This window comes from Ceratotherium simum, chromosome 20, assembly GCF_057802395.1.
Source record: "Ceratotherium simum simum isolate JZ-2026a chromosome 20, ASM5780239v1, whole genome shotgun sequence".
In the NCBI taxonomy this organism is placed as follows: domain Eukaryota; kingdom Metazoa; phylum Chordata; class Mammalia; order Perissodactyla; family Rhinocerotidae; genus Ceratotherium; species Ceratotherium simum.
In genome coordinates, this window is record NC_141919.1 from 53,494,702 (window position 1) to 53,515,895 (window position 21,194).

The window sequence follows — 21,194 nt, forward strand, 5'->3', positions numbered from 1 at the left end:
ATGATGCGACACAGACAGTCCTACAGAACAGCTCCCAGAGCCCCAGCCCCGGAAAAGCGGGCCCTGGGGGGGTCAGAATGCGTGAATGGGAAAGGGGGACCAAGATGACACTGCCTCGGGGGGGTGCCGGCCTGACGCCCACACAGACGTGACTCCCATGGGGCAGAGGGCATCCTCCGGTGAAGCTGCGGGCGCAGGCTGACGGTGCGGTAGAAAACCAGCATCGTTCTCACGCCAGGAACAGGGAGGAAGCAAGCCTCTACTGGGCGTCCCCTACGGGCGAGCTCATGCTGGGACCTTCCCGTCTCTGGCCTGTCAGTCTCTGCAGCGACGCCACGAGAGTTGTCTGAGTGGCTCGAGGGGCGGAAGAGGAGACAGGGAGAGGCTGGGGCCCAGGCTCAGTTAGTGAGGTTGGCCCCCAGCAGGGGCGGGGAGTGGGGGTGCACATGCCGTGCCAGGGATCTGCCTTACAGCAGGTGTGACCTGGAGCGCCAGGTCCCCTCTCCGAGAGGGCAGACCCCAGCCGGAGAGGTTCTTCGCGCCCTGCACAGCCAGCTCTGGAGCGCGGCCTCTGCTCCGTGCAGACACACTAACTAATGGCAGCCTCTTGCCGAGGCTGGAGCTTCGTCAGCCAGACAGCCCAGGCAGCACGGGCTCTGGAATCTGCTCTCTGCGCCAGCTCCTGGCCCGGGGCAAGCGAGACAGGCTCCCGAGAACCCCGGGAGCTCAAGTTCTCCTTCACTAACCCGGCACCTGTGCAAGACCGAGCAGGAGCATGGCAGCCACCAACTTGCAGCTCAGAACAGAACGTCCTGTGCACCGGCCAGTCGCCACCATACCCCGTACTCCAGAAGGCACAATGTTCCCACAGTGTGACCGTTTAGTGGAAACCAAGCGTTCTGGCCACTACCTTTCCTGTACTAGCTTGTTTATTTGAAGTAGTTTGCAAGCCTGACAAAAAAAATAATAAGGCAGGTGCCAGGGACAGAGAATGCTTGTAGGAAAAGAGTTTTGTTTCGTAGTTAGCCTGCAGAAGAAGGCAAAGGTCTCTTGGATCTTCCAGCTTTGAAACGAGATGGTCTCCTTGCATTTTATGGGACAATGTCAGCCTCCGTGAGGAGAGGGAAAAGGCTGTGAGCACCTGGGATTTTGTGATTGTGTGGCTCAATGGTGACAGCGTCACAGGAGGACGAGAGTACAGGAGTGTCCCTGGGTAACACCCAGGCCTTCTCAGAGAGCGCAGCCTGGGAGAACGAAATAACATAGAGAGAAGCGCTGCCAGTTTATTTTCACGCGCTCACTAGCTTCAAGACAAACTGGCAGGCGTGTTTGAAAGGCTCATGCAGGACATGGCCACACCGTCAAGCACAGGGTTCATGTCCATCTCTCAGAAAGGTTAAAGCAGTTCTCTTTTTATTTCACTCAACCTTGGCCATGAGACTGGTAAAGCCAGCCCTGCTGAACTAATTTAATAGCTGGAGGGTCCAGCAAGATTGAGAGAGTGGGCCTCCCAAGAGACGGCTACGGCAATGTGTGTGTGTATATGCATGTGTGTGCATGCATGGGTGTGTATGTGTGTACGCACCGGCGTGTGTGTTTGTGTTGGAGGAAGCTGCTATTAGAACAGGTTGTCGTTGGACCAGAGACAGTTGGAATCCTGTAACTGGGCGACTTTAAGAGCCCATTGGCTTCGATCCTTTCTTTACAAGCAAAAAGGCCTCTGGCCCGTTCCTGGAGGAGCTGAGTGACTGAGGCAGGGACCGCCCACAACCCACCCCAAAATCAGATCCAGAGTCAACAGTGCATTGGGCTCCTCTGAGCCCACGGGTCCTGTGTGAGGCCAGAGTTCATTAAAATATGGACGTTAATGCTCAGAGGGGTCCCCAGGGTCCTGAGGTCACAGCTGGGAAGTGGTCGAGGGTCGGGAGTTCAATCCTAACTCAGAGCTCCAGCCTCATGCCTAATACCACACCAGGGCCTGGGGAGCAGCTGCTGCCTCGTTGTGTGGCTGGCACCCCTCGCCTTGCTCCACAGCCGCCTCCACAGGGTCCACTCGACCCGCAGGGGAGGCTGACCCCACATTCCGTCCAGGGGACAGCCGGGACGGGAGCACTGTGGGCCGTTGTTGTTGGAGGAAAGGGGGAACTCCCGTTCAGGGTAACTTCAGGATTAGCCCCCAGCCCTGTGGGTGAGGGGTCCTCTGTGCCCTCAGAGCTCAGAGTGTGTTCCATGGACCAGCAGCAGCAGTGGCCCCAACCTCCGAATCTGCACAAGACCCCGGGGATGGGCAGCACTTAGACACTGTGACAGGCTGCTCTCCCCAGGCCAAGAAGACCCACCAGCCAAAGCCTGGAGCGCACGGCAAGAGCGAGCCCAGAGACCACACCCCTGGGGGTGCCTCTGCCTTCCTCTGGGCGCTTCCTCCCCGGCCCCACAAGCAGCTCTGCAGACCCAGGCTTGCTCTCTGCCGCCTCTGCTCCCTCCCGTGGTCTCTCCCGGCCCGCTGCACCTGGGGGGGCGGGGAAGGGGGCCCAGTCATGCTGCACTGGAAGGCAGGGCCTGGAGCTCTCCCTGCAGGTGCCCAAGCCTTGTGGCTGTGTGGCTTTCCGAGCTTGTCATTTAGTGCCCCACTTCCTTCCCACCAACAGGGAGGCGTGCAGAGGAGGACCTGCCCAGCGTCTCCAGGCCTGTTCCTTTGCAAGAAAGGGAGAAGTCATCCCACTTCAAAACACCCACCAAACTGAGGGGACACCGGCCCGCCCCCACCAGGGCCTCAGCCGGGCAGGCATTTGTCCCACTGTGTCCTCACACCACCTGCTGCGGCAGGTCCGACCTTCCAGATGGTGACCCAAGTTACCCGGCCAGTAAGCAGTGGCTTCCTCCCCAGACCCAGTGGGAAAAGCTCCTGTCCCAGGTCGGACCCTAGAGGCTGAGTCAGCGTCTCGGCTCAAGTGATTGGTGGGGTGCTCTTGGGAGAGGGAGGAGAAGCTCCACTGGCCCCCCCGGGAGCACCAGAGTGGATCCCACCTGGAAGCAACAGGGTGGCCTCTGGTGCCTCTCTTTGTCTTCAGTCTTTGGCAGAAGCGTCTGCGTGGAGGATCCCTGTGGCCGAGGGCAATTCTGCAGAGCAGGGGCGGCTGGGCAGTGGGTGCCCCTGCTGGGAAAGGGGATCTGAGTGGGCACCACTGGGTAGCCAGGCCTCAGCATGGGCCCTCCTTGCAGGCACGGGCCAGTTTGCGCTGCTCTGCTCTCTGATCTGGGCCCAGCCACATGCCTTGCTTTGGCCAACGACACGGGAGTGGAGGGACAGGTCCACCGGGCTTCAAGTCAGGCGCTCTGCCCAAGAGGGAGCCAGCCCCAGGCCTGCATGGGGGAGGGGTGGAGGCGGTCACCCCAGAGCACAGAGGGGAGGGGCTCCCCGAAGGGCGCAGTACAGTGGGTGGGGGCACTGCTGGGGACAAGGCCCCAGTGCAGGAGGGAGAGGGAAGAAACCCCCGACCTCTCTCCCTGACCCTCCCATTGGCCAAACCCACGGGCAGGGGCCCAGGCAATGCCCACCTCAGATCAAATAAGTAGTCCTCTAGACGCAGACCCGAGAAGGGACGAGAGCCACGTGTTGGAGAATGTTGCATACAACTGGCCTCAAAACTAGATTCCAGATTCTAAAATTTGTTGTATTAATTGATATTTTTAGTACTGAAACCTAAATCATTGTATGAAATTACTTTTCCCACCGAAGATGGTGAGTTAACATAGGCGGCCTGGACCGGATTTGAAACCCCGTCCTCACTGGCACCCGGCAGCCTGCCCCCACCCGCCTGGCCGACTGGGGGGTGTGAGGGTCTCTGGGGCCAGTTGAGTGGCTCCTCTTTGCGCCCTCTAACCGCCCCCCATCCACACAGTCTCTCCCCGTTTGTCTGACAGACACTCAGACCGCCCAGATGTTTCAGATGAAGGATGGGTCCTGCACAAATTTAAAACCATACGCTCCGTGAGGAATATCTGAGAGGAGCTGGGCCAGGGGTGGGGGCCAGGGGCAGTCAGGTCCCAGAGGCTTCACATCCGGGAGCAGGGTCTGGCCGGGGACACACTGAGACCACGGCCAGGAGGCAGGGGAGGGTGCAGGCCCAGTTACGGGGTGGCGGCCGTGGCCTGGTGCACGGCCTGGTACCCTCGGGTGCAGTAAAGGGTCCACGTGGACGATGACATGCCCTCACGCCAGGTTGCTGAAGTGACCCGTGCCTTGAGCTGAGGCACGGGCGCGTCTGCTGCGGAGTTTACCTCAGCGATTTCCACTGTCTGTCAAAGTCCTTCAGAGATCTTTCCTAGCAGAGAGCGGCAGCGGCGTTTCTCCTCCAGCTGCAATATCACAGACCATCACATCGTGTGCTTTGATGCTGTCTTTCCCTCAAAGTGGGTTATGTAACCTAAATACACCTCCAGGGGCCTCACTGGCTCCAACCTGACTCAGAAACAGGAGTCGCAGCTCTCCCAAGACGGTCCCCGGGACCAGCCTCCCAGGATTCGCGCTCCCGTATTTAGTGCAGGCCTGTGGCTGTGTTTAACGACAGAATGCAGCAGGGCGGCACTGGGCCTGCTCATGCGGAGGCCGCACGGGGAGGCAGAGCCACTCACACACCCCTGCATCCTGGCCCAGTCTTCCACCAGGGCTCCAGGGCACCATCACGAACCTCCCAGATGACAGGGGGCCTCGGGCAGCAAGCGGATCCCAGAGGCCAGGCCAGCCAATCACAGACAGGAAACACTCCATTAGGTTTGGGATGGTTTGTTCTGCAGGGAAACTGAGACAAGTGCAAAGTCCCTCAAGCAGCTGAGGGACCGCTGGCCCTACCTTCACTTTAATGCCTGCTGGCAGGTCTGTCCAGGCCCTAGGGGTCTCAGACACACTGGACCTCTAGAAGCCACCCTGCCCCTCCAGACACAACCCACATCCAGGCTGACCCTTCTCATGAGTCCTCAGTGGCTGGCTGCCCTTCTCTTCCCTATAAGCCCCCTTCCTAGCTGCTAGGACACACTGCGGTGCCAGCTTCCTGCAGAAGAGAGCCCCCACTGCACATTCCATGTTCAAAGTTTCACAGCCTGCTCCCTCATCCTCCTTCCTCCATCCTTCCTGAAGTTAGTGCTTCTCACTGTTTGTCTTCCTATTGATTAAAAAGAAATGGTGTCAGGGCCGGCCCGGTGGCGCAGCAGTTAAGTGCACGCCCTCCACTGTGGTGGCCCGGAGTTCACAGGTTTGGATCCCGGGCGCGCACCAATGCACTGCTTGTCAAGCCATGCTGTGGTGGCGTCCCGTACAAAGTGGAGGAAGATGGGCATGGATGTTAGCCCAGGGCCAGTCTTCCTCAGCAAAATTGAGGAGCATTGGCATCGGATGTTAGCTCAGGGCTAATCTTCCTCACCAAAAAAAAAAAAAAAAATGATGTTGCTTCTTGTAAAATTTAAGGTCTTCAAATTGTCCAGCCTCTATATCCCATTACCAGATGGGCACTCAGCAAATGTGCTTGATGACAACAATGATGATGACAATGATGATGGTGATGATGATGATGAAAAGGCAAATCCTAACCCAGCCCCTACAGCAAATGTCAAACCAGTGCTCCTGCTTCCATGGTTTTGCTTCTCTCTCTTTCATTAAGCATTTGAAGTACAGTGGTTATAGATTACGTGGCAGAGTGTAAGCATGATGTGCAACATGCTCCAAAGAACATAGCATTCTCTACCCAATCAGCCAGTGGAGCCAGCCTGTCCCGGGCACCGTGTCAGATTCAAGGTATTTCAGATGAGACTCCATTCCTCACCATGAGGAACACTCAGACTTGTAAACAGACCTCTACAATATGTAAGAGGAGCCTTGAAAAGGGAGAGGAGGAGGCCCGTGGAGAAGTGGGGGAGACCCACCTGACTTTGGGAGCAGCACAGAGCAGAGGAAGCAGCAGGAATCTGTTGGTCCTGGTTGTCTGCAGGGAAAGGGGGTAACATGATGATACCCGTGTCGTAGGCAGATGACACAGCCAGTGGTGTGGGAGGCGGGAGAGCAACAGCAGGGCAGACAGGAGGCCCAAGGCCAGCACAGAAGGGATTGGAGAGCCTAGATCTGAGAAGAGGAGAGTTGCACCGAAGGTGTGGAGGAGAAAGGCAGGCGTGGAGGAGAGACAGGTCTGGGGAGATAGAGACACATATGGGGAGAGAGAGACAGGGGTAGAGATGGAGAGAGACAGGTGTGGAGAGAGAGGCAAGTGTGGAGGAGAGACGCAGGTATGGACAGAAAGAGATGTTTCTGCAGCAGAAAAGGCGGGCCCAATCTTAAGGAAGAGAGATGCTGCCTTAAGACAGCTCTGGGGAACCCTTCTCTCTCTCTCTCCCTGTCTGTCACTCTCTCCTCTCTCCCTCTGTCTCTCTCTCTCCCCCTCTGTTGTGTGTCTCTCTCTCCATTCAGCAGTAGAAGAACTGCGCCTGGACTCTCTCCTATGGCAAAGATTTGTGAGTGCAGGTCTCTGGGCAGGAAAAGCACAGTTGACGCCCTGGAGGCTCCCCATCTGCTCCTGCGCCTTGGCTTCCTGTGGACTCACCCTTAGAGAGGAATGAGAAGGTGCTCAGAGCCAATTCCGAGCCCCTCCCAGGCCATGAGGGTCCTCAGATCTGTGCCGGGAGCTCCACTGTCCTGATTCTGCCCCACTCTTAAAGCTCTGCCCCTGGCCAGTCACTCCAACCTGCCCCGCTCCCCCCAGGCACACAGCCCCTTGTCCAGCAGTGTCCCACGTTGTCCTTTGAGCCCATAGTGACCCGCTCGTGATGACAGTCATGTGGAGGATGAGGCTAGAGGACAGGCACCCTCTGGCTCCTGCCTGGACCGCTGGTACCCGGCCTCACGTCACTGGGCTGCCGTTGACCGCGTGTGGGCACTGCTGGTGGCTGGACACCAGAGAGGGAGTTAGCAGGGGCTAGCCCAGGCCTGACCCCAGCTAGTGGGCCCTCATGGGGGGCTCGGAGGGTGGGATGGCCCCTTTGTCCTGGAATGGGCTGCTCGGTAGGGGCTGCTTCTCCATCAGCATAATCAGGATTCGGGCAGGGGCTTTGCGTGGACAGACAAGTCCAGAGTGCAGAGGCTCATGTGGGCTGCTCCACCCCCTGCGCCACGTTCCCCTCGGGCGTCCCCGGCCCCACCTCAACGGGAGGTGGTTTCTGCACAGGCTTCTCTGTGCCTTTGGGAAAGCTGAGAACCCAGGGTCCTGGAGGGCACATGGAAAGAGAGCAGCCCCAGCTCTGGCCCTGGCCTGCACGGGGACTGTGAGCCTCTGCTCTGAGGCTGCAGACAGAAACCCAAACCATCGGCTGGCCCAGGCGGAGCCTCTGATGACTATGGGCCAGCTACGCTGTTCCCTGGGCTTTATCCTGTCAATGCTTTGGCCCCACAATGCCGGACCTTGAGCCATTTGCAGAAATCCCAGAGCAGAAAATGAGAGCACAATGGTTTTCAGTGAGTTTTCCACAGCCAGGACCCACCATCCGTGTCCTCCTTCTTGGAATTTTCTCTTGCTTGGTGCAAGGAGTTCCAGGAATCACTTTCCTTCTCTGACTCACTCCAGGGAACTTGGATCTTGCTGAGAAAGTGGATGCTTTCTCTAGATTGTTTCTTTTCTTTTAATTTTTATTGTTGCATTGATGTTCCCACTTAGAATTCTATTTGCCTACACTTTATCATAATAAAAACCAAACAAATTTAAAATCATCCTCTCGGGTCACTCCAGCTCAGGAGAGACAGGATGAAGGCAACTGCGCCCCTCCACCCTCACCAGGGCGGGAATTCCTGAAGAGACCTCGTCAAATAGCTGAATAAGTTCGACCACCGCGCTGCGTAACCGAAGGGCTTGCAGACTTCAACCCACAGCAAACCTTGAGCGCTGGAAAGGTGAATCATGAAAGCCGGCAGAGAGCCCCAGGTCCTCTGAGGTGATGAAGTCAAACCACATCAATCACCCAGGACGAGATAAAGAAACGGGCAGTGGTTACGGGATCGCAGCCCGCTTTGGGGGAAGAAAAGCGTCGACATCCTTCTTCACAATGTTCCCATAACTGCCTTTGCTCTCTGGGCCGCAGCTTTCAGACCACAAGAAGCACACCTTCCTGTATTCATCGATCTGCCGTCCCCACATCCAGAGACTGGAGAGAGACAAACGTGTCTGCGCAGAGTAACAGGAAGCCCCGGGCAGCCACAAGAAAAGGAACTTGGCTTTGACGGAAATGCTACATTACTAGACAATTAGTCCAGGTTCCAGACATCATGGGCAGGCAGACCCCACCTTCCGATCACTCTCCCAGTTGCTTCCTTCCCTCTGGAGAATTCTATGCTCTGTGGCCGGCAGCCCACGGTCAGCACTGGCCCTTGGATGGCCCGGCTGCCCTGGGAGCAGCCCCGAGGGGCCAAATAGGCCTTGATCAGCCTGGAAAATGAGGATCCAATGGGCGGGGGCCAGAGCTCAGACCCCCCTACACTCACCTACAACAAGTGCCTTCCCCTCCTGAGCCCCCTTTCCCGTCTACAAATGGAAGCATAAAGAACAGCTATGCTTCCCTCCCACACTGGGAACGTGCGACTTGATGGTGCTTGGACAACTTCATATAATGGGAAAGGTGTAGGGTCCCCTGGGCTTTTCATTCCCCAAGTGGGCATGAGGGATAGAAGATTGCAATGAGCCAGCTCCTGATCCACTCTGGGGGCTTGCACACGGTCAGTCTCGCCACCAACCCCCTGGTGACATGTGAAGGACCCCGTGACATTGCCATCCCCTATGTGCAGGGCCAACGGCTTGAATGCTAAGATGGGATCCCACCCGGTGTGGGCCCCCAAGGTCACCCCGCTGTCACCTCCACGTGCAGCCCACGTCCCCTCTCCAGGCAGATGGCTGTGTACTCGGCCGATTGCATGTGCAAGCAGAGCCCCAGCTACTCTGCAGACTTGGCTGAGCTCTGACGCTGAGCACACTCGTCTCCACACAGTCCACAAAAACGGGCAGTTCACACGATGGGACGGGCCTGACCAAGGCCCCGGGGTAAGACAGGGGACAATAGGTCTGCAGAGGAGTCCTCTGTGACACCGGATGGGTGAGAGAGGGGAACAGTGCAGGGAGAAGGGGAAAAAAGACATCAGATCCCGTGCAGACAGAGTCAGCAGGGGCCACAGCACAGTGGGCCCGAGAATGGGGGAGGAGGTGGAAGCAAAGTGACAGTGACATTCCTGGCTGCTGCTGCATAACAAGTCCACACCAGCTCGGCAGTTGAAAACAAGACCTGCTTATGAGCTCACCATCCTGGGGGTCATAAGTCCAGTGGGCTCAGCGGGCTCTCTGCTTGGGGTCTCACAAGGCCAGGACCAGGTGTCAGCAGGCTAGGCTCTTCTCTGGAGGCTCTGGGGAAGAATTTGCTTCCAGGCTCGTTCGGGTTGTTGGCAGAATTCGGTTCCTTGCGTCTGTAGGATGGAGGGCCCTGTTCCCTTGCTGGCTATCAACCAGGGGCCCCTCTCAGCTTCGAGGCTACCCCCATCCCTTGCTGTGTGACCCCCTCCATCTTCAAAGCCAGCAATGGAGTGTCAAATCCTTCACGCACTGGAATCCCTCTTGCTTCCCATGGTATACTAAGAAATTACATTCATCTTTGTGCCCTGTTCCTGGCACAGAGCTTCTAAAATGCTTCTAGGATCCTGAGTGATAAGGGTGAGAGACAGTCTCCTGTTGTTCACAACAAGCCCTTTAGACCACACTTGAGTTTATGCTAATGAGGCGGCTCCACGAGAGGGACCTTAGAGAGCTTTAGGATGGGGGCTGGTCGCCAGAGGAACTGATCCTGGGATCAGAGGGTAGGAACTTTCAGCCCCACCCCCAACCTCCAGGCTGGGGCGAGGAGATGGAGACTGAGTTCAATCACCAATGGCCGATGATCCAATCAATTACCGCTACGTAATGGAACCTCCATAAATACCCCTACCCCTGTCTGGAGAGCTCCGGGTTGGTGAAGACATCAGGGTGCTGAGAGGGTGGTGCCCCCACACAGAAAGAGTGTGGAAGCTCCTCGCCCCTCTCCATACCTTGTCCCACACATCTCTTCCACCTGGCTGCTCCTGAGTTGTATCCTTTATAATAAATTGGTAATCTACCAAGTAAACTGTTTTCCTGAGTTCTGGATAGTTGTTCAAGCTAATTGTCAAACCTGAGAGGAGTTGTGGGAACCCCCAAATTTGTACCTGGCCAAGCAGAAACGTGTATATCTGGGCACTCTTGTTATGGGGGCATGGTGTAGGACTGAGCCCTCAACCTGTGGGGTCGGATGCTAATGCCGGCTAGTCAGAACTGAATTGAATTGTTGGACGCCCAGTTGGCGTTGGAGATTTGGAGAACTGGTGTGGAAAAACACCACATATTTGGGGTGTTGGGGATGCGGGGAATGATCAACTTCCTCTTCCACAACCAACCAAAGAAAACTCTACTTTTAAAGGGCTCGTGTGATTAGGCTTGGCCTGTGCAGAGCATCTCCCTACTTTCAGGTCAACCCATTAGTAACCTTAATTACATCTACAAAATCCCTTAATCCTATCATTGTGGGGGTAACACCAGGGGTGGAGTTCAGGGGCCATGGTGGAATTCTGCCTTCCACAGGCGAGGAGCATAAGCTGGGACAGGACATGCTGGAAGAGACGTCAGCTCTGGGACACCACTAAGATGAGCATGGCACCTGCCCATTTCATCTGCCAGCTGGGCTTCCAGGTGAGACGCCCAGCGGACAGCTGCAGGAGCAGGTGCAACCAGCTGCCCATCAGGCCTGTTCAGAGAGAGCTGCCTGTCCTGGGTGAGGATGGGAAGGGGCTCAGGGGCCTCCAGGGGCCTCCTGAGATAGTTACAGGATTCCTACCAACTGAAAGCTGCTCATCTCAGAGAGAATTTTGTGGGATCCTCGTGCTCCCCAACAGAGAAACTCCTCCACTGATTTGCAGCCTGATCCTCTTAGCTCCATTTCAAGAGTTCAATTCTTCACCACCATCCAGATGCCCCTCCTTTCTGCCCAGAAGATGGGTCTGTCAGAGGAGCCTGTGCTCCCTCCAGAGAGACGGAGAAATCAGGAGGCTCTCTCAGCTCCACATCGAGTTACCAAGGCATTCTGCCACTCATTTCTGGTCAGGCTGTGTCTCCCGGGATGATGCATCTTCTGAGATGTTATAATGTGTTTTCCTCCTTGTGAGAGAGAGAAGAGGGAGGACACAGCCCACTCTGTTCCCCAGAGTCACTGTCACTCTGTTCCAAGCTGAACCAGCCCCCACAGGGGCACTTGCCTTATTGATGTGACCTGACCTGGCAAGCACGATGCTGCCTGCTTTCTCTTTGCGCCACTTACCTAATGCCTGTCTGAGGGGTGTGGCACACAGCCCCTCCCCTAAGTCAGCCTTTAAGATGCCCTAAGTGAGCCCTGCAGTCCTGGGACTCAGTTCCCTGTCACCAGGATGAGCAGGCTGTCGGGGGCTGGCCTCTGCCAGTCGTGGCCTCTTCCCAGACTCAGGGAAAGGCAGGAAGATGGAAGAGGAAACAGCGAGGAGACGTGCTCCCACCAGGCTGCTGACATGGGCCTGGTGAGGCCACCGCCAGGGCACAGTCACGTCCCTCTCATTCTCCTTCCCACCAGCATTAAACCAGACATCCCTACAGGTGTGGGGGCCGCAGTCATCACGTCCCAAGCAGGTGGTGGCAGGTGGGCTGGGCAGAGGAAAGGGACGTACAGATCAGGGAATCTCACAGAGAGACAGCGCCGAGTTCCGAGTCCCGGGAACAGTCAGATGCCACAGAGCCCATGTTTGCCTCGGGTGTGACGGGCCAGCCCCTTCACTGTGAAATCTCACTTCCTGTTCACCACAGCCCCTCCCCTGTGCAATGAGCCCACTTCAGAGTTGAGGACCCTGACCCCGGCAAAGACACGGTGTAGCTCTCTGCACCGGACCTTGGGCCAGGCCCCAGGGCAGGGCGGACTTCAGGACTCAGTCAGGATAAGTATCCAGGCTGGACCTCCACCTGCAATCAGGGCTTGCCTAGTGCAAGGGGTGGGGGTGGGAGAGAGGGGAGGGTTTGGGTCATGGAGAGAAGGAGCAGGAAGGCAGCTGGGAAGAGAAAGAGCCCTGGATGCCAAGCTAGGGAGCCACAGCCTCCCTCCTGGGGGGCAGACACCAGGGGAGTCCATTTCTGTGTCTCCAGGGCCTGATTCAGGGCAGGAGCTCAATAATCTAGGGTGGAAGGAGGGAAAAAGGAGGGAGAGAAACAGGAAAAGCAGGAGGGGGAGAGAAGGGGAAGAGGAAGGAGAGGAGGGTGGGGATGCGGCAGAGGAGGGCGATGGGGGAGGGAGGGAGGAGAAGCATAGTTTGGCAGCAGCGGAGGTCACTAAAAGTTTTAGGGAGGGACACTCGTGTCACAGCCTGAGACTGGACTGGAGAGAAACCAGAAGAAAGGAAATAAATGGAGAAGGTGAAGGGGAAGGAGGCAGAGGGCAATTACAAGGCCGTAATGCCCTGCAAGGCAAACTGCAAATATTTGTTAGGTGGCCCTGGGGGCCTCCTAAAATGAGCCATTCGTACAGGAGAGCAGTGGCTGAATTCCCATCTGGTCTTTCCTTCCTGCTGGGTTTTCCAGGTGGGACGAGTGAGTTACCCTGAGGATGCCGAGCCCTGGGCCTCATCGGAGCCCGTCCGCCCCTTGCTTCTTCAAGGTCTCTTTCCTCCGCTGGAGCAGAGTCCAGGCCGGCGGGAACTTGTCCGGAGTCCATGCCTAGGACTGTGTCCAAACAGGAAATGCCAGCTGAACGAATGAAAGGACCAATGAGGGAGTGAATGAATGAATGAACTAACAGCTCATCTCCCACTCCCCAAGCCCGGCAGCCAAGGGCGGCGCCTTCCTCCGCACCCTGAGGGGGAGAAGCAGCAGCCCCTCCCGGCCCAGCTCAGCGGGCTCTCAAGGTCCTTGCCGCCCATGGGGCTGGAGTCCTGCCGCCCAGGAGGTGTTTCCAGCAGCTTCCGGCAGCCACCTCCTCCCGGAATCCAGATTCAGGAGGGCACCCCTCTCTCCCTGCCTGCCGCGGGCCTCGCCCTCCCTCCTCGCCTCCGGAAGAGCACTCCAGGGCTCTCTACCCTCACGTCTTATTTGCCTGGTGAAGTCGGGTGGCAATTTTTTTCTAGAAGATAAAGAAGAAAAGTTTGAGCTAGACTTAAAGGCAAGGCTGCTCACAGAGACCAAGGGTTACCTTTGCCCAGCACAGAAATGGAGGGCAGGTCAGGGCTCTGGCCTCCCGCGGTCCCGGGGGGATCCTGCCCGCCAGCCCAGCTGTTCCTCTGCTGGCAGCTCAGGCAGGGTCACTCACTGCCCCTACTTGAGTCATGAAGTCTCTCCTCGGTGGTGGGGAAGGACAGTTTCTTTCTGACCTTTGGGGGGACACACCCGAAAGAGGCGTGCAAGGCTGATACCTGGAAAACCAGCAGAGAGGCTGGGGAGCGTGGGAAAGGCAGGGCGCGTATCTGCTCCCCGAGCTGACCTCACACCTCCCGTTTACCAACATCTTTGCATTTCTTCTGAAAAATGCTCTTTCCGGTTTTTCTCGAGTGGCCTTTTGTAAGCATCGAGAGCAAGGCCCATTATGCTACTGAGGCTAACAGTTTAATAAAATGTATAACACACAGATCACAGCCTTGAGAAACACAGCACGTCACAGACGTCATTTCGTCCTCTCGGCTCACCAGCGAGAGAAGGGAGGCCCAGCTCCACGTGTGGACAGCGTCGCTGACCCCCAGAGCTGCTTCTGTTGTCTTTTCTGTCTTTGTTTCATCTTTAGAACAGCAGCTTTGCCAGTGTGATTTTTTACAGAAATGGTCAAATGCAAACAATTTCCTAGAAATAAAGGACGTTTAGAAATAAACAACGAAAGTGTGGCTGGCTTTCATTGCTCTGGGTGGGCACAGCTTTGCATTAGGCCTGCACAGAGCTGGCATCTGTGCTGTTGGGAGAGGCCCGGGAGGGGACACGCTTGAGGGGGCGTCATCACTCCCGTGCCAGAGCCGCTGCAGCGCTGAGAAACTCTCTCCTCTGAGGTCACTGAGTGACGGGGTACATTAGACAGAATGTTAAGGGAAAGAAGCAGCGGACAACCAACGCAGGGGGACACAGAGCTGCTTCAAGAGTGCTATATGGGGCCGGCCCTGTGGCTTGGTGGTTAAGTGCGCGCGCTGCGATGCTGGTGGCCCGGGTTCGGATCCCGGGTGTGCATCGAGGCACCACCTCTCCGTTCATCCTGAGGCCGAGTCCCACATACAGCAACTAGAAGGATGTGCAGCTACGACATACAACTATCCACTGGGGCTTTGGGGGGAAAAATAAAATAAATAAAATCTTAAAAAAAAAAAAAAAAGAGTGCTGCATGTGCCAAGGGACATTCCGCAGCACGCACACCTCCAAGGGAAGAGGGATGCTGAGAAGGAAGTACTCCAAAATGCAGGAAGCCCCCTCACGGTGCTTTTACTTTTTTCTTTGATTTTTTTGTATTTCACAATTTTTCGTCAATGAATACGTGAAACTTTTATATGCTTACAAAGTTCCTTTATGGCAGCAGCCTTCCTTCCAGCGTCAGCATGCTGGCCCCGGGGTGTGTGTCACAGCGGGGACAGTACTGGGCCCTGGAACCAGACGGCCTGGTCCAAAATCCACCAGTCCACTCAAGTTCTATGCCTTCATTTACTTCCAAGTATTACTGGCATTCAGTCACTCAGCACCTTCTAGATGCACGGCATTGTGCTCAACAGCCCCCACAGATCACGTCCACATGCCCCTGATAATTAGCTTATCTACGCGTTACCACTTATGGTTGTGGGCAGGATGGATGCAGTAATGTGTTTATAAGCACCGTGCATTTTATTACCTGTCCTCTGGGTATTTCATTTTAATAGCATTAAATGCCCATTCATCCAGAAAAAAAATATTAAGCACAACCTTTGGGGCTGGCCCTGTGTCCAAGCATGCATTTTTTTTCCCCCTGCAAATTCTTCTTGCCCCCGGGGCTCCAACAGGTGCCTTGCTATAAGTTCTAATCTGAGAAAGCCAGTTTCTTAAGGGCTGCCAACTGAATGTTCTACAGGGGTCAGCCAGCCTGCAGGAGGGTCTGCACACCTGCTCTGTGCAATGTTCTGCTAAATTTATTCATTGAAGGGTACACTTTAAACTAATTACACCTCATTTGTGCTTTCTATCACGCGCTGGGGCATAATGGTCATTATGCCAGAACGCAGACTAGGGTAGAGACCCACGCCCCCAGACTCCACTTTGACAAGGAAACTCAAGGTTTTGAGCAGCAAATAGGTAAAATAGTAATGAAATGTGGGCACAAACACAGCTGAATTATTTCACTGGGCCTCTGTCTAATCAAGGGGAAAATGTTTTTAAGAGCTGATAAATGTGAAACACGATGCTTTCATTCAGGGAAGAATAATGAAGCTCGCACAGTCCTGTTTTCCTGCGAATGTTTCCACAATTTGGAGAGAATTCAAAAAGTGGCACCCAACAAAGCGAATCAACCACCTGGGACTGCTGATAACCAGTAGGATTTTCTTTCGAAAAACAGCACACCACCCACCCTCTGCCCAGAAGGCTCTGTGGACCTCCCAGCGCTTGCTAACAGCAGGCCAGCCCCATGGGCATTCTCTGCTGAAGGCAGCTACAGTCAGGCAGCAGGGTGCAATCAAGACATATTAATCTACTAAAAAAGACAGATTCACTTGAGACATTTCCGCTAGATCCTTCTTAAAGAAAGTCTTCGCCAAAAAGGTTTAAATTATTTTTCTTCTCGAAGTCTTTAAATGGCATTGTGAATAGCAGCCATCCTCCCAACTCTGATGTGGGCAGAGAACACTCAGAATAGAGAGAGCAGGCGCTGGCCCCATTCAGAATTGCTCATGCCTATTTGTGTAGATGCTGCCTTCCCATTTTTGCTCCGATCTTTTAGGTTTTATCACAGCCATGACAAAATGATGACTCATACTTAAATGCAGTCATCATGTCCTAGGTGATATTAATACCTTAGTGACATTGCTGTAAGCGCCACTCCTTTAAGAGGAAAAGGTTCCTGCGAGCAGCCTGCCACCATCCTCAGGGACCACAAAGGGCAGCCCTGCAGAAGGCAATGCTCATTGTGCAGGAAGGCGCTGCCTGCATCCTGCAAGCTGTTCCGATAAGCAGCTGTCCGAAGGGAGGGGGCCACGGGGAGAGGAGGGGGAAGGGAGGGAGAGGCCGCTGTTATCAGGCTGGCTGGCCAGCCTTTAGCTGCTGCACTGATGTCTTATCTCAAGTATGCTCCTGCCTTGCAAGTTTAAAAATCTTTCTAAAAGGAGAGACACAGGAGCAGAGCTCAAGTTCTGCCCTAACCCAGCCAGCGTCCCCTCCCCCACCCGCAGCGCTCCAGGAGCCTGTAACTCAGCCCCGACAGGAAGATGGACAGGTGCCCTGGAGTTCGGTGAGTTCCAGCAACCATCTGCAACCCTGCTAACCACCTCCCCCTCAAACAAGGGTCCCCTACCCTCAAGAAAGAGAGTAAGTTTGTTTCACTAAGTTTATTGTAAAATTCAGTGCTGCTGCACCATAATCCTTTAGAAAAGGAAGCACCGCCCGGATCCATTTAGAAACAGCAGTGCAGACTGCTCAGTCCGCCAGCGCTCCCGTAACCGTGCAAGTCCAGGCCGCCCGGCTCGCCTTTCCCCTCCTTCCTGCCGGGAGCGCACGCAGGCTGCTGAGTCACGCCCGCCGGGCCAGTCTGTCCTTCCCGGCCCTGCGGCCAACGTCCCGCCTCCGGCCCTTCTGGGCGAGCAGCCGCTCCCCACACTTGTAGAGTCCCGGGCTCGGGGCCAGCCTGCCCCTGCCGCCGCCGGGCCCCCTCCTCGGGAGGGAGCCGCACCTCCTCGCCGCTCTCCACGCGCCCCCCGCCTGCCAGCCTCCAACTCCGCACTCCGGCGCCCTCGGAGCGCGTATCCACAGAGCCAGCAGCGCGCTAGGCGCCCCGGGGCGTCACCACGTCGATCAGACCAAGGACCCACACAGGGGTGTCACTCGGGGAGGGTGATACTGGGCACCCAGTCGTTGACGCTGCGGCTCTCCTCGCAGAACAGGCTGAGCTTCTCCAAGGCGGGGTCCTTCCACGCGTCCTCATTGGGGTTCTGCGGAGAGAGCGCGGGGTCAGCCTGGCGGGCTGCAGGCCGCCGGCCGAGGCGGGGGCGACACTGGGCAGGAGGCGACACTCACCGAGATGAGGATGCAATGCAGGTCTCCCGGCGCGCCAGCCTCGTCGCCGGCGCCCACGATCGCAGCCAGCCGCTGCACGTCGCCCACGCGCACGATGTCGATGTGGTTCTCGCAGCAGAACGCCTGGATCAGCGTGAAGTGGATCTGCAGCGCGATGTCGCCCTCGTCCTCCTCGTCGGCGGCCAGGACGCAGAAGGTCACGTTGTCGGGGTCCCTGCACGGGCATGAAGAGGGTGGTGAGGACCGGGCGGCTAGCCCGGGGGGCCCCGCCGCCGCCTCCCGGGTTTCCCCGCCGCTCCCCCCGCCCCTGGTCGCCCCACCCGGGCCGCGTCTACACTCACACGTTCAGGACTTTGGCGGACTCGTAGACGCCGGCGGTGAGGCAGCCCTGGCGCTGCGCCGACAGCAGCAGCTCGTGCAGCGCTTTCCCGGCGCCCTGCATCCTGCGGACGAGCCACCGCGTGAGCCGGGACTGGCCAGAGGGCGCAGCGGGGTCCCAGCCCCAGGGACGCACCCCCCGCGCCCAGCCCAGCCGGCAAACCCGCGCTCGGCTCCCACCCATTGGTCTCCCTCCCCGGCAGAGCCCGAAGGCTGCCGCCCGACCAGCTGCGGCCAAGACAGGGCCAGGTTCCCCGCGCCCCGAGACGTCCGGCGCCCGGCACCGACCCACCTGGCCGTGCTTTCCGGAACCGTGTCCTGGCCGCGGACTTCTTCCAGAGTCATGGTGCGGTCGGCGAGCAGCAAGTTATCCACAAGACGAGCGGGTGGAGCGGACACGAGCGAAGACGGCCAAACGCTCTCACAGACCCAGCGCGCCCACCACCAGCGAGTGCGCCCCGGCCCCGCCGCGCGCCCTTATATAGGCCGGGAACGCGGCGCCGCCAGCTGGCGCGAGGCTGCGCGCCCATTGGCCGGCGCCCGCTTTCTGATGCAAATGAGGCGGCGGCCCGCCGGCTCGTGCCAGAAGGCCACGTGGGGAGGGGCGCGGGGGATGACAATGCCTCAAATCTGCCGCTTTTGTCAGGGTGTTACCAGGCAGACTGGAGCCTGCAGATTTCATCTCGCCTTTCTGTTTTTTTAAGTCCCTAAAAGGAAAAAATTAAAAAAAGAAAAAAACCTTGGTTGCTAATAAGACGCTGCGATTTGTGAAATGCACCTTGGAAGAATCTAAAGAATTTTCTTTTGCATTCATTTCTGTTGCCACCTTTCTCTTTATTCTTTATGTTTAATTTGGAGTTTATGAGACTTGTTTTTAAACCAGAACTTAAAGTAAAAACATGCAGCGCCGGCTTTAAGCTTGCAAAAGGCCTGGGCACTGGCCCCGCCAGCTGACACTCCGGCCCGAGCGCTCCGGCTCCAGCGCACTCAATGCCTCGACCCCACTGCGCTGGAAGGTCCGAGCCAACCTCCCCGCCCGCGGCCGAGCGCTGCGGGGCGCCGGGGCGCGCGAGCAGATTGCGGCCGGCGCACGCGGCTCGTTTGCATTTCTATGGAGGGCGCACAATAGGGGAGGCCTGGCGTGTGGCGGTTTGCAGAAGGGACAATCGAGGCTTTCTCTTCATAGCGACACTGTCCACCTGCCGCCGGGTGGGGTGGGCAGGGCCCTGCCGCGCGCGAGGGTCGGGGCTGCGTGCCGTTCCTGCACTCCTCGGTGCGCGACCCCTGCACGGGCCCCGCTGCACCCGCGGCCAGTTTGCATGTAATTCTGCCCCACCCGATCCTTGCACCCGCGTGCAGAGCAGCCGCGCGAGTTGGAAAGAACGAGGGGCTGCTGCACCGTCTACGCAGCCAGGCGCGCTCCGCCGGGACCCCGCGGCTCCGGTCCCCAGGAGCTTGGGGAACGCCGCTCGGAATCCCTTTCCCGGAGCGCCATCTATAGGCCGACCAGAAGATCCTGGCCGCCCCCTTACCCGCCCACTTCCACTGGCCTCCAGGGAATTGGCCTGCCCTCTGGTCACCGATCGGCCCCGGCAGGGTCCGCTGAGCCGGGTCGAAGCTGTACATTAATGACAGTCAGAATAAGGGCTGCAAACCCCACCTGGGGAGGGGGCGGGGGCGAAAGGAGACTCCGACCCAGTGCTGATGGAGAAGAGTCCATATTTCTTTTGTCTTTTTTTTAACATTTCCCCTGAGGATTTTTTTTTTTGAGGAAGATTGGCCCTGCTCTAACATCTGTTGTCTATCTTCTCTTTTCTTTTTTTCCCCAAAGCCCCAGTACGTAGTTGTGTATCATAGTTGTAGAGTTGTAGCTCTTCTACATGGGACTCGGCCTCGGCATGGTTTGATGAGCAGTCAGTAGGTCTGCGCCCAGGGTCCCACCCTGTGAACCACGGGCAGCCGCCAAGAGGAACGCACGAACTCAACCGATACGCCATCAGGGCGGCCAGCGAGTCCATATTTCTAATGCTATTTTGAAATTTTTTAATTACTTAAGTATGCATATATATATAAAGCTTGCTTTCCAGTAATAGAATGATAAAACTGGACGAGATCTTGAGAGAGTTTAATAGAGATTGCTGTGATGTGCCCATCTTGGACCTACAAGCCGGCACTTTCAGACAGTTTGCCACTGAGGGCATGCATCCCTTTGGTGTCAGCATCTCTCTGTGCTATGCTGAAACGCGCGCTGGGGTGCGCTTACTTGTCCCCCTTTTCTGGGGGAGATCTTGGAGACTGGGCAGGGCAGTGGGCCGGCCCCGCGGATTCGCGGGAAGCTCAGGCTCTGCGGCACGACTGGGAGATGATGGGTAAGGAAACGGCCGGGTGGATGCGGTCTTCTCGCCCAGGCCTTCTTCAGGTGGGTGGTGCGCATACACGATTTCTGGGCTTCTCCGAGGGAAGTGTTTGTCCTGCACTTGGAGGCAGACAGACTTGCCAGCGAAGGGCCCAGCGCAGGAGCGGCGTCGTGCGCCCCCCGGTGGCGAGCTGGCGGAGGACAGCTGCAGAAGCCGGCCGCTTCCTTGATTCCAAGAAGCCGGGTTTGCTCACCACACATCCCCGAAATCGAGGTGTCTTACAGTCTCTGGGCCAGGCGCTCGTTGGCCACTGTTTCCTTTCTTGCTTGCTGGTATATAAAATGATGGTGTCCCTTGACTGGATACAAAATGTTTATTTTTAAGTGGTTGAGACTAAGGTATTGCTCTTTTTAAAGTATTAAACATTTCTTAAAATGTATTAGTTCCAGATCCCCAGGAAATGTTGCAAATAAGACTTATTTGATATCTTAGCGCTTTACGCCCCCCCCGCTCCTCATTTATAACACTAGAAATCTGCCCACACACCAGGCCTCAGGCCCTCCTCCCAGTGGAAGGCCCCTGGACAGGCCTGATTAAGAAGGCGGGGGGGGGTTCCAGTTGGCACTGAGCCAGCCTGGAGGAAGCAGGCTAATTGACAGCCCCCTGGGGCGATTCTACTTTGCTCACATTTTTAAGGTATTCAGTTTCAGGAAAACTGCCTTTCTGACATAGGATATGGCTTCACATGGGTTTATTAGGTCAGTCCAAATGCCCCCAAAGCCCTCACCTCGATTAGAAAAGAAACATTTTATCTGGAGGCAAAGTTGGCCCTCCACCAGCACCCCCCAATCACCCCACCCCCACCTCTACCCCCATCCACCTGCCTCCCACCCCCCCACTGTAGAGACAAATGCAGATGCTGCTGGTCTGGGGCAGCCTGTTTCCTGTCTGCTGGTTAGACTACAGGGGACAGTGGGCAGTGCCCACACCCCATCCTGGGTCACCCTCAGGTGCCCTCCCTGCCTGACCGGAGATAGAAGGTGGTTGACGACGGCCAATGCCCCTCCTGCCCCCCACCCCCCACTGTGTTGTCACCAATCTCCGGAGCTGCGTTCAGCCAGTGTCTGAGCCCCAA

The 21,194-nt window shown here is 56.8% G+C and overlaps 1 protein-coding gene across 1 annotated transcript; it reads right to left on the reverse strand.

Moving 5' to 3' along the window:
• Positions 1-16,624: 16,624 nt before the first annotated feature.
• On the reverse strand, positions 16,625-18,139 carry GADD45G (growth arrest and DNA damage inducible gamma). The gene is made up of 4 exons (XM_004428313.3): positions 17,995-18,139; positions 17,666-17,767; positions 17,325-17,538; positions 16,625-17,239 (listed from the first exon to the last, which is right to left on the reverse strand). Exons 1-4 carry the CDS (start codon positions 18,045-18,047, stop codon positions 17,129-17,131), a joined length of 480 nt encoding a protein of 159 aa, XP_004428370.1. The 5' UTR covers positions 18,048-18,139; the 3' UTR covers positions 16,625-17,128.
• Between the last annotated feature and the right edge of the window lie 3,055 nt (positions 18,140-21,194).